The 18,977-nt window shown below is 42.2% G+C and overlaps 1 protein-coding gene across 1 annotated transcript in view; it reads right to left on the reverse strand.

The window, feature by feature from the left end:
* Positions 1–18,977, reverse strand: part of LOC143982308 (amine oxidase [flavin-containing]-like) — a 164,838-nt gene that overhangs the window by 26,225 nt on the left and 119,636 nt on the right. Inside the window, exons 7-8 of the mRNA XM_077480918.1 lie at positions 9,306–9,455; positions 6,341–6,500 (exon numbers count right to left, since the gene is read on the reverse strand). Of these exons, the coding sequence (XP_077337044.1) occupies positions 6,341–6,500; positions 9,306–9,455 (310 nt within the window). The remainder of the gene's footprint in view (positions 1–6,340; positions 6,501–9,305; positions 9,456–18,977) is intronic.

Genomic DNA, 18,977 nt, shown 5'->3' on the forward strand with positions numbered 1-18,977 from the left:
TATGTGCAATTTACAGGTTGTAGATATGTGCGATTTGCATGTTGTAGATATGTGCAATTGACAGGTTGTAGATATGTGCAATTTACAGGTTGTAGATATGTGCGATTTACAGGTTGTAGATATGTGCGATTTGCATGTTGTAGATATGTGCAATTTACTGGTTGTAGATATGTGCGATTTGCATGTTGTAGATATGTGCAATTTACAGGTTGTAGATATGTGGCGATTTACAGAATGCGATTTACAGAATGCAGATATGTGCTATTCACAGGTTGTAGATATGTACAATTTGCAGGTTGTAGATATGTGCTATTCACAGGTTGTAGATATGTGCGATTTATAGGTTGTAGATATGTGCGATTTGCATGTTGTAGATATGTGCGATTTGCATGTTGTAGATATGTGCAATTGACAGGTTGTAGATATGTGCAATTGACAGGTTGTAGATATGTGCAATTTACAGGTTGTAGATATGTGCGATTTACAGGTTGTAGATATGTGCAATTTACAGAATGCGATTTACAGAATGCGGATATGTGCTATTTACAGGTTGTAGATATATGTGATTTGCATGTTGTAGATATGTGCAATTTACAGGTTGTAGATATGTGCGATTTGCATGTTGTAGATATGTGCGATTTACAGGTTGTAGATATGTGTGATTTAGAGGTTGTAGATATGTGTGATTTACAGGTTGTAGATATGTGCAATTTACAGAATGCGATTGACAGAATGCCGATATGTGCTACTTACAGGTTTAGATATATGCGATTTGCAGGTTGTAGATATGTGCTATTCACAGGTTGTAGATATGTGCGATTTACAGGTTGTAGATATGTGTGATTTGCATGTTGTATATATGTGCAATTTACAGGTTGTAGATATGTGCAATTTGAAGGTTGTAGATATGTGCAATTTACAAGTTGTAGATATGTGCAATTTACAGAATGCGATTTACAGAATGCGGATATGTGCTATTTACAGGTTGTAGATATATGTGATTTGCATGTTGTAGATATGTGCAATTTACAGGTTGTAGATATGTGCGATTTGCATGTTGTAGATATGTGCGATTTACAGGTTGTAGATATGTGTGATTTAGAGGTTGTAGATATGTGCAATTTACAGATTGTAGATATGTGCAATTTACAGAATGCGATTTACAGAATGCAGATATATGCTATTCACAGGTTGTAGATATGTGCGATTTGCAGGTTGTAGATATGTGCTATTCACAGGTTGTAGATATGTGCGATTTACAGGTTGTAGATATGTGTGATTTGCATGTTGTATATATGTGCAATTTACAGGTTGTAGATATGTGCAATTTGAAGGTTGTAGATATGTGTAATTTACAGGTTGTAGATATGTGCGATTTGCATGTTGTAGATATGTGCAGTTTACAGGTTGTAGATATGTGCGATTTGCATGTTGTAGATATGTGCAATTTACAGGTTGTAGATATGTGCAATTTACAGAATGCGATTTACAAAATGCAGATATGTGCGATTTACAGGTTGTAGATATATGCGATTTGCATGTTGTAGATATGTGCAATTTACAGGTTGTAGATATGTGTGATTTGCATGTTGTAGATATGTGCAATTTACAGGTTGTAGATATGTGCGATTTGCATGTTGTAGATATGTGCAATTTACAGGTTGTAGATATGTGCGATTTACAGGTTGTAGATATGTGCAATTTACAGAATGCGATTTACAAAATGCAGATATGTGCTATTTACAGGTTTAGATATATGCGATTTGCATGTTGTAGATATGTGCAATTTGCATGTTGTAGATATGTGCGATTTACAGGTTGTAGATATGTGTGATTTACAGGTTGTAGATATGTGCAATTTACAGGTTGTAGATATGTGCGATTTGCATGTTGTAGATATGTGCAATTTACAGGTTGTAGATATGTGCGATTTACAGGTTGTAGATATGTGCGATTTGCATGTTGTAGATATGTGCAATTTACTGGTTGTAGATATGTGCGATTTGCATGTTGTAGATATGTGCAATTTACAGGTTGTAGATATGTGGCGATTTACAGAATGCGATTTACAGAATGCAGATATGTGCTATTCACAGGTTGTAGATATGTACAATTTGCAGGTTGTAGATATGTGCTATTCACAGGTTGTAGATATGTGCGATTTATAGCTTGTAGATATGTGCGATTTGCATGTTGTAGATATGTGCGATTTGCATGTTGTAGATATGTGCAATTGACAGGTTGTAGATATGTGCAATTTACAGGTTGTAGATATGTGCAATTTACAGGTTGTAGATATGTGCGATTTACAGGTTGTAGATATGTGCAATTTACAGAATGCGATTTACAGAATGCGGATATGTGCTATTTACAGGTTGTAGATATATGTGATTTGCATGTTGTAGATATGTGCAATTTACAGGTTGTAGATATGTGCGATTTGCATGTTGTAGATATGTGCGATTTACAGGTTGTAGATATGTGTGATTTAGAGGTTGTAGATATGTGTGATTTACAGGTTGTAGATATGTGCAATTTACAGAATGCGATTGACAGAATGCCGATATGTGCTACTTACAGGTTTAGATATATGCGATTTGCATGTTGTAGATATGTGCGATTTGCATGTTGTAGATATGTGCAATTTACAGGTTGTAGATATGTGCGATTTCCATGTTGTAGATATGTGCGATTTACAGGTTGTAGATATGTGCGATTTGCATGTTGTAGATATGTGCAATTTACAGGTTGTAGATATGTGCGATTTACAGGTTGTAGATATGTGCAATTTACAGAATGCGATTTACAGAATGCAGATATGTGCTATTTACAGGTTGTAGATATATGCGATTTGCATGTTGTAGATATGTGCAATTTACAGGTTGTAGATATGTGCAATTTGCATGTTGTAGATATGTGCGATTTAGAGGTTGTAGATATGTGTGATTTACAGGTTGTAGATATGTGTGAGTTGCATGTTGTAGATATGTGCAATTTACAGGTTGTAGATATGTGCGATTTGCATGTTGTAGATATGTGCAATTTACTGGTTGTAGATATGTGTGATTTACAGGTTGTAGATATGTGCAATTTACAGAATACGATTTACAGAATGCAGATATGTGCTATTTACAGGTTTAGATATATGCGATTTGCATGTTGTAGATATGTGCAATTTGCATGTTGTAGATATGTGTGATTTACAGGTTGTAGATATGTGCGATTTACAGGTTGTAGATATGTGCGATTTTCATGTTGTAGATATGTGCAATTTACAGGTTGTAAATATGTGCGATTTACAGGTTGTAGATATGTGCAATTCACAGAATGCGATTTACAGAATGCAGATATGTGCTATTTACAGGTTGTAGATATATGCGATTTGCATGTTGTAGATATGTGCAATTTACAGGTTGTAGATATGTGTGATTTGCATGTTGTAGATATGTGTGATTTACAGGTTGTAAATATGTGTGATTTACAGGTTGTAGATATGTGCAATTTACAGGTTGTAGATATGTGCGATTTGCATGTTGTAGATATGTGTGATTTACAGGTTGTAGATATGTGTGATTTACAGGTTGTAGATATGTGCTATTTACAGGTTTATATATATGCGATTTGCATGTTGTAGATATGTGCAATTTGCATGTTGTAGATATGTGTGATTTACAGGTTGTAGATATGTGCGATTTACAGGTTGTAGATATGTGCGATTTTCATGTTGTAGATATGTGCAATTTACAGGTTGTAAATATGTGCGATTTACAGGTTGTAGATATGTGCAATTCACAGAATGCGATTTACAGAATGCAGATATGTGCTATTTACAGCTTGTAGATATATGCGATTTGCATGTTGTAGATATGTGCAATTTACAGTTTGTAGATATGTGCGATTTGCATGTTGTAGATATGTGTGATTTACAGGTTGTAAATATGTGTGATTTACAGGTTGTAGATATGTGCAATTTACAGGTTGTAGATATGTGCGATTTGCATGTTGTAGATATGTGTGATTTACAGGTTGTAGATATGTGTGATTTACAGGTTGTAGATATGTGCGATTTACAGGTTGTAGATATGTGCGATTTGCATGTTGTAGAGATATGCAATTTACAGGTTGTAGATATGTGCAATTTACAGGTTGTAGATATATGCAATTTACAGAATGCGATTTACAGAATGCAGATATGTGCGATTCGCATGTTGTAGATATGTGCAATTTACAGGTTGTAGATATGTGCAATTTACAGAATGCAGATATGTGCGATTTACAGAATGCAATTTACAGAATGCAGATATGTGCGATTTACAGAATGCGATTTACAGAATGCAGATATGTGCGATTTACAGAATGCAGATGTGTGATTTACAGAATGCAGATATGGGCAATTTACAGGTTGCAGAATGCAGATATGTGCAATTTACAGGTTGCAGAACGCAGTTATGTGCGATTTACAGAATGCAGATATGTGCAATTTATAGGTCACAGAATGCAGACATGTGTGATTTACAGGTTGCAGATTTCAAATATGTGCTATTTACAGGTTGCAGAAAAGGTGCCTGATGTGGTTATACACAAGATAGGCATGATTCATCTGCTTTAGCAGAGCCCAGTGTATAATGTGCAGCCTGGTATATGATGTTGATTCACTAAGGGGTGTGGCTTGTGAGAAGTGGGAGGGACCAAATCGGAGGGGCGTGGTCTTGCACCACCCCCATCCTAAAACTTCACCAGCCGCCACTGATACATACGCAGACTCCTGGACATCTAAGTCTCCTCTCCCATAGTTTTTAGTGGGATTTTCTGCTAAGTTATGGTTTGATACATTTCAAACAGGATTTACACCCCCCCAAAAAAAGTTCAACCACAGCAGGTTTCTTTATTCCTACTATTCAGTGCTGTTTACCTATGCCTTCATTAAAATAATCAGGCCAGCATTTTCATTCACAAATAAACCTATAGCTTGGAGAGCAGCCTGTGTGCTCATGTACCTCAGTGCTATAATTGTCAGATACAATTAAAGTATTTAAAAATTAACTAGTAAGGTTATTTTCTTTTACATTTTTGTGCATTTGTCAGCATACTGTATAAAAGGAAAATTGAGAAAGGCTTTATTAAAGCAGCATGCAGAAAAAGCCTTATATAATCTTAAAAATGATTCAAATAAATGATTAACATATTTAAAGGAAATTTGAAAGTTCTGTATATAATTGTATTCTATTTTGTATGTATTGCACACTGCACTCACTGTGCACACAGTACTAATAATGTTTTCAGTACATGTTTGCATTCTTTTGAGTCCTGATTAGAATTAGTCTGCCTATGTTACGCCCCTTGTTACCATACAAGTAGAAATGTAATATTAATGTGATACCTACGTAATCATGTGTATACAACCCTTCAATTGCATCATAATAAAGCAGAACAGTTATTTGGAAAGATGCAGTAGTTATTATTCATTTGGAACCACTAATCAATATGATAGGAGTTGCCTATCTATAAATTTGCAGGTCCGGTATTCAAATGAATCTTGCTAATATTTGCCTGTACAGCTGGGTTTCAATTTCAGATAGTTTATTTGTTCACAGATCCCAGGTTGTTACATGGTGCAAAAAGTGATGTTAGCCTTTAGACCTCTTTCACACTGAGGGCGTTAAAAATAGGGCGTTCTCAAACAGCTGCTCAATTGTTTCCAGTGTGAAAGCCCGAGGGCGCTCACGCCGGAGCAGTGCGCTGGCAGACCATCAGTAAAAAAGCCAGCAGTTTCTTTGGAGCGATGTGTTTACCGCTCCTGCCCATTGAAATCAATGGGGCCATGCGGCTATACAACCAGCTAAACACCGCTTTTGTGGGCAGTTTTAACCCTTTTTCAGCTGCTAGTGGGGGTTAAAAGTGCCCCGCTAGCGGCCAAAATGCACCACAAACGCGGTGATAAAACGCAGCTAAAAATAGTGGCGTTTTACCACTGACGTTATGGGCGGCACAGTGTGAAAGGGGTCTTAATTTATTGACAGTTATTGACAGTGCCTGCAGCAAGCTAGGGTAATGTCATGCGGTGTACATAAGCCAATATTACAACCATAGTGGATCATACTATGAACTCAGTCAATCAAAAGTATATCCAATTAAAAAAAAAAGTGAATTCACAGCATACTAGGATTTGACTAATATGAAACTCTGCAAAGTGTTCTCAAAAAAATAAAGCACGTAAGGAAATGATAAACCACTGAAAAGAATAAATATATAGTGTAATTTGTTACAAATAGAAATAGAATAGAAGCCGTGCAAGGGAAATATGTTCATTTTTACTTGTTTAGGTTATCAGAACAAATACCTTTCTTTCTCCAGAAGGCCTCCTTGTAATAAACCATGCATTTTATAACTGAACCCATAGGAACGCGACTGATGAGCTGATTTCTTAGTGGTGGTAATTCAGGATTAAAATGAATCTTCATACAGAGAGTTGGTGGGATGGCACTAATAACATATTTGGCCTGAAAAAAAATAACCCTAGATTTTATGCTAGTTCATTAAGCATTCTAAAGTACAATAATAGATAGATAGATAGCTTAAAGTGGTTGTTAACCCACTATATCTGTGTTTTTAGTTATAAGGTCCAATCTGCCCCCTTCCATCTTGCCGTGGCTGGTCCAACAACAGCTTTAAAGTAGAAAGTTAATTCATAGCTACAGCTTCTCTCAGCTGTTAGCACTTTCCTGAGAAGCAATGGCAAGAGGAATGCAGAGAGAGGGGATGTGTCAGCCTCTGTATTCCTGTTGCCATTGCTTATTAACATTGTAGTTGTATTGGCTGTGGTAGAAGGGGAGGGGGTGGGTTGGTAATCATACCTAAGGTTAGAAAGCAAAGCATTACATCTACGTTATCTTATAGGGGACCTAACTGTAAAATACCGTATATACTCGAGTATAGGCCGACCCGAATATAAGCCGAGGCCCCCAATTTACCCCCAAAAAAACTGGCAAACTTATTGACTCGTGTATAAGCCGAGGGTGAGACATGCCTGTCCATCCCTGTGTGTGTGTCCGTCCATCCCTGTGTGTCCGTCCATCCCTGTGTGTCCGTCCATCCCTGTGTGTCCGTCCATCCATCCCTGTGTGTGTGTGTGTCCATCCATCCATCCATCCCTGTGTGTGTGTGTGTCCATCCATCCATCCATCCCTGTGTGTGTGTGTCTCCATCCATCCATCCATCCCTGTGTGTGTGTGTCTCCATCCATCCATCCCTGTGTGTGTGTGTCTCCATCCATCCATCCATCCCTGTGTGTGTGTGTCCATGTGTGTGTGTGTGTGTGTGTGTGTGTGTGTGTGTGTGTGTGTGTGTGTGTGTGTGTCCAGCCTACCTGTGTCCCGAGCCTGTGTCCCGAGCCTCCGTCCCGTGCCTTGCCTCCTTGCCTCCGTCCCGTGCCGTGCCTTGCCTCCTTGCCTCCGTCCCGTGCCGTGCCTTGCCTCCGTCCCGTGTCGTGCCTTGCCTCCGTCCCGTCCCGTGCCGTGCCTTGCCTTGCCTCCGTCCCGTGCCTTGCCAGGATCGCCGCTCTTCGTCGGCGCCTCGGCGGCCATTCTAAAATTCAAAAGCCGCGCCTCCGCCTTCGCCTGTGATAGGCGGAACACTGAATTTCCCAGCAGCCTGTGTTCCGCCTATCACGGACATCGTCTCATCCTCGTCCGTAGTACGAGGATGAGACGATGTCCGTGATAGGCGGAACACAGGCTGCTGGGAAATTCAGTGTTCCGCCTATCACAGGCGAAGGCGGAGGCGGAGGCGCGGCGTTTGAAGGGTAGAATGTCCGCTGTCTGTCTGCTCGACACGCTGATCGAGCAGGCAGACAGCGATGACTCGAGTATAAGCCGAGGGGGGCACTTTCAGCCTCAAAAAAGAGGCTGAAAATCTCGGCTTATACTCGAGTATATACGGTAACAATTATAATGATAGATTTTATTTAATGCCCCTCCTCAGAAATACATTTACATCTTCTTCCCCCTCCCCCCGCTGCTCCATTAAACCAAATATTGTCCTGTGTAATCTCCAAATTGCTCCAGTGGGAGTTCACACAAGATGAATCACTCTCATGCCCCCCATGTGACATTTCAGGCCAAACACCAAGCACCAAAACTGTCACACTGATTAAACCAAATGCTCCTCCTCCCCATACCAGCAAACTACTGGGTATTTTTTCAGTCTCAATGGCTGAACAGGTAAGGAAAGGTGATTTTATGCTGCTGGGGATGGGAGCCATTAAAGCAAAGCACACTTTCGCTTTGGAGCACGGGTGTCAAACTGGCAGCCCTCCAGCTTATGCTGTTACAGTTACAAGCATGACTCCCACAGGCAGAAGCATGATGGGACTTGTAGTTCTGCAACAACTGGAAGGCCACCAGTTTGACACCCCTGCTTTAGAGTATATGTCTGACGGGATTTGGGCTTATGTCAATGGCATCAGTTCGATGATCAACATCATTCAAATTTCATTGACATGTGTATTTGATAGCCTTCTGACCTACTTTTGACATGCTTCAAGTGGTTTTTGCATGCCTATAGGAATACCAAACTTGCTTAAAATGATATTAAAGTTTTTTTTTAAAGATAACAAACATGTTATACTTACCTGCGCTGTGCAGTGTTTTTGCACAGAGCAGCCCCGATCCTCCTTTTCTTGGGTCCCCCCGCTGGCACTCCTGGCCCCTCCCTCTTGCCGAGTGCTCCTAGACCAAGCAGCTTCCAATGAGGCCACCCAAGCAGGCTGTTTCCCAAGCTGCGCATCTGCATGTCCATTCACACACAGAGCCACGGCTTGATCACGTCCCCTCTCTCTCCTTGTTGGCTCACTGGCTGGGAGGAGGGAGAGTCCCTGGTTAGCCAAGGCTCTCGTCCACATCACTGGAGGAAGACCAGGCTCAGGTAAGTATTGGTGGGCTGTTACACATTGAAAGTCTTTTACCTTCATGCACAGAATGCATGTAAGTAAAAAACCTTCAGCCTTCACAATCACTTTAAAGCTAGCAAAGGGCCATCGACCCAGGCCTTTATTGATATTAAACGTCTATCTTTATGCTCTATGTCAGTGATGGCAAACCTCGGCACCCCAGATGTTTTGGAACTACATTTCCCATGATGCTCAACTACATTTCAGAGTGCATTAACAAAATGGGAAATGTAGTACCAAAACATCTGGGTTGCCAAGGTTCACTATCACGTCTCTATGCTTTCCATTGTTGTGCAGTTTTTGAAAAAAAGTGTAATTTTATTGTGAACATTTAAATTTCTTTATCTAATATGCTTACCTCATAAATTTCATTATTTAGTGTTTCCACTACAATATTTTCTGCAGATTGGTCAATGCGCACAACAGGCCTTTGTAATTTAACTCGACCTTGTAAATGTTCTGCCATCTTTTCGCTAATCTGGCCAGCTCCACCAACAAATTTCCTCTCCTGAAAATAGCATGTATAAACATTAGCTGGTCTATTCAAAAAAAGTAGTGGGTAAAGCAAAGTGAAAAGTATAATAATCAATAACATACATTCAGATTTTAGTTTATCCAAATCATATTGAAATACAGATCAATCATTTTGGACACTGTCCCTCCTTTTGTGCTGCTGTATAGTGGATTATAGGAAGCAAACGTAGGTACAAAAATAATGCAACCATTTTATAGCGAATATATAACTACATTTGTGAGTAATTTTTTATCTATTTTATTTCAGCTTTAATTTAGCAAATTGAATTGAACAGCCTAAAATGGAATATAAGGTAACAGTACACAAAATAGGAGTTTTCTTCTCCTAAAAAATAGAAGAAGAAAACATTGAAATCTGTAATGAGCAATAGAGATGGACGAACTTCCAACGGGACGTTTCGCGAACGCGAACCGCGAAAGCGGCCGAAAGTTCGTGAACCGCAAAGTTTGCGGCGGGCCCCATTGACTTCAATAGCAGACGAACTTTAAAAACCTACAGGTCATATTTCCAGCCACAAAATAATTACCAGCTGTGCACACATAGTCCCATCACATGGCCACTGACATAACACATGTATGAAGTGAATCTGGGATCGACAACTACAAGCATTCTTTTTTTATATGTGAAATTTTGACAATTCAGGACTCAGGAGTTCATGAAGGCAATGGAGGAGAGGAAAGGTCAGGGTAGGCTATGAAGAGGGTGCAGGAGATGATCACCAGCACCGTGATATAGAGCACTGACACCAGCACCGTGATATAGAGCACTGACACTAGCACCATGATAGAGTGCACTGACACCAGCACCGTGATATAGAGCACTGACACCAGCACTGAGATAGAGTGCACTGACACCAGCACCGTGATAGAGTGCACTGACACCAGCACAGCGATATAGAGCACTGACACCAGCACCGTGATATAGAGCACTGACACAAGCACCGTGATAGAGAGCACTGACACTAGCACTGAGATAGAGTGCACTGACACCAGCACCGTGATATAGAGCACTGACACCAGCACCAAGATAGAGAGCACTGACACCAGCACCGTGACTCAAGCGGAAGGTATATGATGGTGGTGGTGTTGGCGGTAGTGTCTTTGGGGGTGCACATAGCAGAGAGTGAAGAAGAGGGTGCAGATCGAGAGGATGAGGAGGGTGCAGAAGAGTAAGGCTGAGTGAGCCACTCAATCAAGTCTGGTGCGTCCCTTGACGTGATCACACGCACCTTCTGCAATTTGCCACTTTGGTTCAACTCTGTTGCTCCTGCCCTACCCCTACCACCCCTGCGGAAGGGCCTGCCTCTTCCCCTGCCTGTCATTTTTTAAATGACCCTGTGACAAAAGTCTCTAGAGAAGTGCAGTATGTATGTGGAAGAAGGTATATAACACCCCTCTTCAATCTGTTGTTTTTGGGGGCCACTGGTCTATCACACCAGTTATAATACTTTTTTTTATTGCGTTTGTCGCTCTCTGTAGTATCGCTGCAGAACCGCTCAGCAGTCACAATGCTGCACAGTGGAAATGCACTATACTATGCTTTATATATGTGCAAGTATTTTATATGTGTATTACACACCTATATACTGCACACCAAATAGTACACCTATACCAGTCCTTACAAGGACCTTTGTGGACCAAGTAGCTAGTGATTTGCAGACTGTACCTCAGTCTCTACACTGATAAAGGACTGCTGCATAATAGGGCAGCAATCTGCAGCAGTGCACCACAACCCTTCAAATTGTACACCTATACCAGTCCTTACAAGGACCTTTGTGGACCAAGTAGCTAGTGATTTGCAGACTGTACCTCAGTCCCTACACTAATAAAGGACTGCTGCAGAATAGGGCAGCAATCTGCAGCAGTGCACCACAACCCTATATATTGTACACCTATACCAGTTCTTACAAGGACCTTTGTGGGCCAAGTAGCTAGTGATTTGCAGACTGTACCTCAGTCCCTACACTGATAAAGGACTGCTGCAGAATAGGGCAGCAATCTGCAGCAGTGCACCACAACCCTCCAAATAGTACACCTATACCAGTCCTTACAAGGACCTTTGTAGACCAAGTAGCTAGTGATTTGCAGACTGTACCTCAGTCCCTACACTGATAAAGGACTGCTGCAGAATAGGGCAGCAGTCAAGTATAATATTCTTTCTATATTTGGAAGAAAGTATATTATACGTGTACAACCCTATATACTGTACACCTATAACAGTCCTTAAAAGGACCTTTGTGGACTTGATAGTAATAGCTAGCTAGTGTTTAAACTGACTGTCCCTGCTTCACACAGTGTCCTGTCCCTCCCTGTACTGACAAAAGACAGGCTGCTGCAATCACCAACACAGCAGTGCACTGAACCCTATATACTGTACACCTATACCAGTCCTTAAAAGGACCTTTGTGGACTTAATAGTAATAGCTAGCTAGTGATTAAACTGACTGTCCATGCTTCACACAGTGTCCTGTCCCTCCCTGTACTGACAAAAGACAGGCTGCTGCAATCACCAACACAGCAGTGCACTGAACCCTATATACTGTACACCTATACCAGTCCTTAAAAGGACCTTTGTGGACCTAATAGTAATAGCTAGTGATTGAACTGACTGTCCCTGCTGCACACAGCGTCCTGCCCCTCCCTGCACTGACAAACGACAGACTGCTGCAATCACCAGCACAGCAGTGCACTCAACCCTATCTACTGTACTACACCTATACCATACCAGTCCTTAACCACTTTCAGACCGGACCATTTTGCTGGTAAATGACCAGAGGTCTTTTTACACTTTGGCACTGCGCTGCTTTAACTGGTAATTGCGCGGTCATGCAATGTTGTACCCAAACAAAATTTGCGTCCTTTTCTTCCCACAAATAGAGCTTTCTTTTGATGGTATTTGATTGCCTCTGCGATTTTTATTTTTTGCGATATAAACGTAAAAAGACCGCAAATTTTGAAAAAAAATGATATTTTCTACTTTTTGTTATTAGAAAAATCCAATAAACTCAATTTTAGTCATACATTTAGGCCAAAATGTATTCAGCCACATGTCTTTGGTAAAAAAAAAGTCAATAATTGTATATTTATTGGTTTGCGCAAAAGTTGTCACATCTACAAACTAAGGTACGTTTTCTGGAATTTACGCAGCTTTTAGTTTACGACTGCCTATCTCATTTCTTGAGGTGCTAAAATGGCAGGGCAGTACAAAACCCCCCCAAATGACCCCATTTTGGAAAGTAGACCCCCTAAGGAAATTGATAAGAGGCATGTTGAGCCCATTGAATATTTTATTTTTTTGCCTCAAGCGATTGAATAATGACAAAAAAAAAAATTTTTTTTTTTTTTTACACAAAGTTGTCACTAAATGATATATTGCTCACACATGCTATGGGCGTATGTGAAATGACACCCCAAAATAAATTCTGCTGCTTCTCCTGAGTACGGGGATACCACATATGTGGGACTTTTTGGGAGCCTAGCCGCGTACGGGGCCCCGAAAACCAAGCACCGCCTTCAGGCTTTCTAAGGGCGTAAATTTTTGAGTTCACTTCTCACTACCTATTACAGTTTTGAAGGCCATAAAATGCCAAGATGGCACAAAACCCCCACAAATGACCCCATTTTAGAAAGTAGACACCCCAAGCTATTTGCTGAGAGGCATGTTGAGTTCATGGAATATTTTATATTTTGCCACAAGTTGCGGGAAAATTACAAACTTTTTTTTTTTTTTTTTTTTTTCACAAAGTTGTCACTAAATGATATATTGCTCACGCATGCCATGGGCATATGTGAAATGACACCCCAAAATAAATTCTGCTGCTTCTCCTGAGTACGGGGATACCACATATATGGGACTTTTTGGGAGCCTAGCCGCGTACGGGGCCCCGAAAACCAAGCACCGCCTTCAGGCTTTCTAAGGGCGTAATTTTTTGATTTCACTCCTCACTACCTATTACAGTTTTGAAGGCCATAAAATGCCAAGATGGCACAAAACCCCCACAAATGACCCCATTTTAGAAAGTAGACACCCCAAGCTATTTGCTGAGAGGCATGTTGAGTCCATGGAATATTTTATATTTTGCCACAAGTTGCGGGAAAATTACAAACTTTTTTTTTTTTTTATTTTTTTTCACAAAGTTGTCACTAAATGATATATTGCTCACGCATGCCATGGGCATATGTGAAATGACACCCCAAAATAAATTCTGCTGCTTCTCCTGAGTACGGGGATACCACATATGTGGGACTTTTTGGGAGCCTAGCCGCGTACGGGGCCCCGAAAACCAAGCACCGCCTTCAGGCTTTCTAAGGGCGTTACAGTTTTGAAGGCCATAAAATGCCAAGATGGCACAAACCCCCCCCAAATGACCCCATTTTGGAAAGTAGACACCCCTAAATTTAGGGGTACACTAGTGAGACTAGGTAATAAATGGCGGGTGCCCTGAAACTATAAAAAAAATAACTAACCAACCAGCGTCACCTGTAACAGTTATATGGTGATCACTGGTGAAAGGGTTAACTAGGGGGCAATTAGGGGGCTTTATGCGGTAGTATATGGGGGTCCCTGGCGCTATAAAAAGCTGCAGCGAACCTAAATACCTACCTGCCTAACTAGCGTCACCTGTGACACTAATACAGCGATCAGAAAAACGATCGCTTATTAGGCTGGGTTCACACTGGAGCGATGCGGGAACGCCACGAATGCGCGGCGGGTTCCCGCATCGCATGCCTCCCGGCGGCAGTTCACACTGCCCTATGCGAACTGCTGGGAGTGTCAGTGAAATGTTACTGACACCCCCAGATCAGTTCGCATATCGCAGTGCGATCTGCAAACTCGGATCGCATGGTGTGAACACCCATGCGATCCGATTCTGCTGCGGGCCAAAAAAAGGGTCCCGTGCGAATTTGCGGCGGGTGCGGCGGGTGCGGCGAATGGCTGAACTCGAATCGCACAGAGATCGGATGTGATTTGCACTGCAGTGCGGTGCGAATCACATCCGTTCTCATAAACCGCTGCAATGTGAACCCAGCCTTAGTGACACTGGCGACGGGGGGTGATCACGGGGTTAAACCTTTATTGGGGGGGTTAGGGGGGTACCTTAGAACTAAAGGGGGCTAACCCTAACTGCCCTAACAGTTATTAGTCACAAATGACACCCGCCGGGTGATCAGGGGGTTAAACCTTTATTAGGTAATAAATGGCGGGTGCCCTGAAACTATAAAAAAAGAACTAACCAACCAGCGTCACCTGTAACAGTTATATGGTGATCACTGGTGAAAGGGTTAACTAGGGGGCAATCAGGGGGCTTTATGCGGTAGTATATGGGGGTCCCTGGCGCTATAAAAAGCTGCGGCGAACCTAAATACCTACCTGCCTAACTAGCGTCACCTGTGACACTAATACGGCGATCAGAAAAATGATCGCTTATTAGGCTGGGTTCACACTGGAGCGATGCGGAAACGCCGCGAATCCGCGGCGGGTTCCCGCATCGCATGCCTCCCGGCGGCAGTTCACACTGCCCTATGGGAACTGCTGGGAGTGTCAGTGAAATGTTACTGACACCCCCAGATCAGTTCGCATATCGCAGTGCGATCTGCAAACTCGGATCGCATGGTGTGAACACCCATGCGATCCGATTCTGCTGCGGGCCAAAAAAAGGGTCCCGTGCGAATTTGCGGCGGGTGCGGCGGGTGTGGCGGGTGCGGCGAATGGCTGAACTCGAATCGCACAGAGATCGGATGTGATTTGCACTGCAGTGCGGTGCGAATCACATTCGTTCTCATAAACCGCTGCAATGTGAACCCAGCCTTAGTGACACTGGCGACGGGGGGTGATCACGGGGTTAAACCTTTATTGGGGGGGTTAGGGGGGTACATTAGAACTAAAGGGGGCTAACTCTAACTGCCCTAACAGTTATTACAGTCACAAATGACACCAATGCAAAAAAAAAAAAAAATAAAATGACATTGGTGTCACTGTGACTGGGGGGCAGGGGTAATTGGGGGGGTGATCGGGGGGTAAAGGGGGGGTGTGAGTGTGCCTGGCATGTTCTACTGTGTGTGTGAGTGTTGGTGCAACTTACTGATCTGCTCTCCTCCGTGTCGGAACGAAAAATACCGACACGGAGGAGAGAATACATCACTTCCTCTCCTGTGTTTACATTACAGGAGAGGAAGTGATGTCACCGGGGATTTCTATTCGTCGGGAGCGATCGCGAGGGGGTGGCCATGAATGAATGGCCGTCCCCTCGTCCGGGATCGCTCCCGAACGAATACCGACCGCCGCAGGCACCGGGCGGGGGCCCGATCGGGCCCCCGACCCGCGGGAGGCAAGGGACGTACATGTATGTCCTTATGCCTGCCCGTGCCATTGTACCGACGTACATCGGCGTGCGGCGGTCGGCAACTGGTTAAAAGGACTTTTGTGGACCTAATAGCTAGCGATTTGTGTCACTACAGTCTCTCCCTGCTCCACACAGCGTCCTGTCCCTACACTGAAATAAGACAGAATGTAAAATGACCGCCAGATCAGGTCCATTTATAAGGTAGGGGGAATGTCCAATTGTCCATGTGCTGAAATGTCTCAAATGGCTGTCCTGTACCCCGTGATGGATGTGTCATTATGGGTGAAAGTTCTTTCACACTGTAAACACATATGTCCACCGGGCAAACGGCGGCAATAGTCCGCCGATCGCGCGAATCGCGAACACGCAAAATTCGCCGCAAAACGACCGCCGGGCGAACAGTTCCGCCATCCCTAATGGCCAACACCACAGGTGATATATCTAGCAGACTCCTCTTAAAGTATAATTAAACCCTACCATAAACATTTATCCAAACTCACCAATACCAAAATACACAAAATACAAGGGGTTACAGCACACAGAGCATCATGTATTGCTCCATTTGGGAGTAATCCAAAAACATAAGGCATCCTTCCTGTTTAATTACTGACCTGCACTATGCAGTAAAAATATAGATTTCTGTTCCTGCCATAAATAGCTTCCATATATACAAAACATGAGACACTAACAAGGTGTCTCGTTGCTTATAAAACAGGGATTCTTAATCCGCAGCATAGGTGTGCTCAGCCTATTGCAATAAGGTGTGCACCCCAAGGTTTAAACATATGCACGTGTGTTTATATGTTTATGTGTATATATATATATATATATATATATATATATATATATATATATATATACACACTGTGCATATTTTTATAAATAAATGTAATAATTTAAAAGTGCAAAGTGTGGAGGGTATGACAGTGGGCAGTATGTATAGGAGAGGAGTGTGGAGGCATGACAGTAAACAGTATGTAAAACAGAGGAGTGTGGAGGATATGACAGTGGGCAGTATGTACAGGAGAGACGTGTGGAAGTATGACAGTGGACAGTATGTACAGGAGAGAAGTGTGAAGGTATGACAGTGGACAGCATGTACAGGAGAGGAGTGTGGAGGGTATGACAGTAGGCAGTGTGTACAGGAGAGGAGGGTGGAGGGTATGACAGTAGGCAGTATGTACAGGAGAGGACTTTGGAGCTATGACATTGGGCAGTACATACAGGAAAGTAGTGTGAAGGTTATGAAACAAGCAGTATTTGTTATAATATATACTATATATCCATGTTGCCCATACGTAGGGCAGCCCATTGAAATTAATGGGATGCACTACACATGATACATGAAAACCACGCATGTGCTTGTGTGTGAAAAAAAGCCCAACTGATAAAATGAAAAATAATAATCCTTAATAAAAAATAAATTCTCTAAATAATCAGTGTTCATACAACTGCATTGCCATGTAAATAACTGTGAACAGAATGCTCTGCTCCGTTTATTGAGGACAGTTAACTTGCATATAGAGTGTTTAGTCTATATGGGGAATTTACACGTTGATTGTACAGAGTTTGGATATTATTGGATAAATTGAATGTTAGTAAAGTTTCTTCACATTATCTGGACATACAGAGAGTGTGGGGGTTGCTTATATAGTGATATGTACCAGCTTCCAAAATATCTGTTAGCTGTGAGCAAGACTGAAGGCTCAGCTGACTCCCCCACACACTCCCCCTGCTCTTCCGATCCTTTGTATTAGCTTAATCATTCCCATCAAACTGCAAACAAATCCTTCTGATTAGTACCAGTGTGAAACTGTTATCTTACCTCTCCAAATGGACTTTTCCTAAAACTTCATCTCAGCTCACCCCCTCACTGAACAGTTTCAGCAGCACCCAGCAGTAGTTATACCCCACTTCTGGGTTCTCTGAGAAGACAGCACTGGAGATGGGGGGATCTAAGTAAATGAGGGCACAGATCGAACAAATTTACAGGAGACTCCTGGGGTGGATTGAAAAAATGGGTTTGGAAGCTTCTAAATGCAAACACCGCCGGGTGCTGTATGTATTTACAAGCAATGATACTGCTGCTGTCTTCACAGATTTGATCCCAGGACTGAGCTGTAGTGGGGCCGCCACTGCTGTTGGCAAGTATGTAACGTGCAGACCGTATGTAACGTGGGCACACCCCGTACGCAGGCCTATGGTCTGCAGACATTGCAATACATGTTCAGACTGGCCAACTGTACCAAAGTGATGCCACTTTGGCCAGTACCTACTCTACCTTGCTTGCAGATTGCCAAACTTTTACTTGCTAACTAGCATACTCTTAAAATAATTGGTATCTAGCACTAATATGGGACAAACAGGCACAACTTAAGGGGAGTTACAGACCAAGAGACACATCTGGTTGCCGACATAGATAACTATTTTTACCTGTTGGTGCTGTCCATTGCTCCATTTAGGAGTAATCCAGCAACGTTGTTTCTCATTGTGGATGTGCATCATTGGATCTGTAGGATACCTCCATCTGTGTTTGTTGTGACACTAATTTACTGATTTTCTTTACAATGTTCAAAAACATCTGCATTTGCCATTGACATTAGTTATTTCCCATAACAGAGCTTGCAAGAAATTGCTCCAGATTGCTCTGAGGACAACAGTACACATTTCTATTTCCCATCACCTTATTGTAGTGTACAAGTGAGTGGGTTAATCCTCCCTACATCACCCAAATCGAAATATACAGTTGATATTAGAAAAATGTAATAGTGCCCCCCATCCCCCTCCAAAAAAAAATTAAAAACAGAAACAAATCGAGTCCCCTGCAAATAAAGAGGTATTATATCCAAGCAGATGTCAATCTCTAACTTCACTCTACCAAAGACACACAGCCATTCCTAAACATCCAACAATGTTCCAGGCTTGTGAAATTACTTGTCCCTCACTGAGCTCTGTGGTTCCATTGGCCGATCTATATACCTGCCTCTACCTTGTTCTGACCCTGTTTGCCTCCACTGAAAATTTCCCAGATTGCTTCCTTTCCTTCTGACCCCTTGTCAATGTTACATGAAGGCAGGGGAAATCTCTCCAATGAGATTCTAGTGCTTTCCCCTCAATCAATCGTTGGCTTAAAAATCCATTAAGTAACATTG

This window comes from Lithobates pipiens, unplaced genomic scaffold, assembly GCF_037356315.1.
Source record: "Lithobates pipiens isolate NorthernLeopardFrog02 unplaced genomic scaffold, aLitPip1_a1.2 Scaffold_16, whole genome shotgun sequence".
Lineage (NCBI taxonomy): Eukaryota > Metazoa > Chordata > Amphibia > Anura > Ranidae > Lithobates > Lithobates pipiens.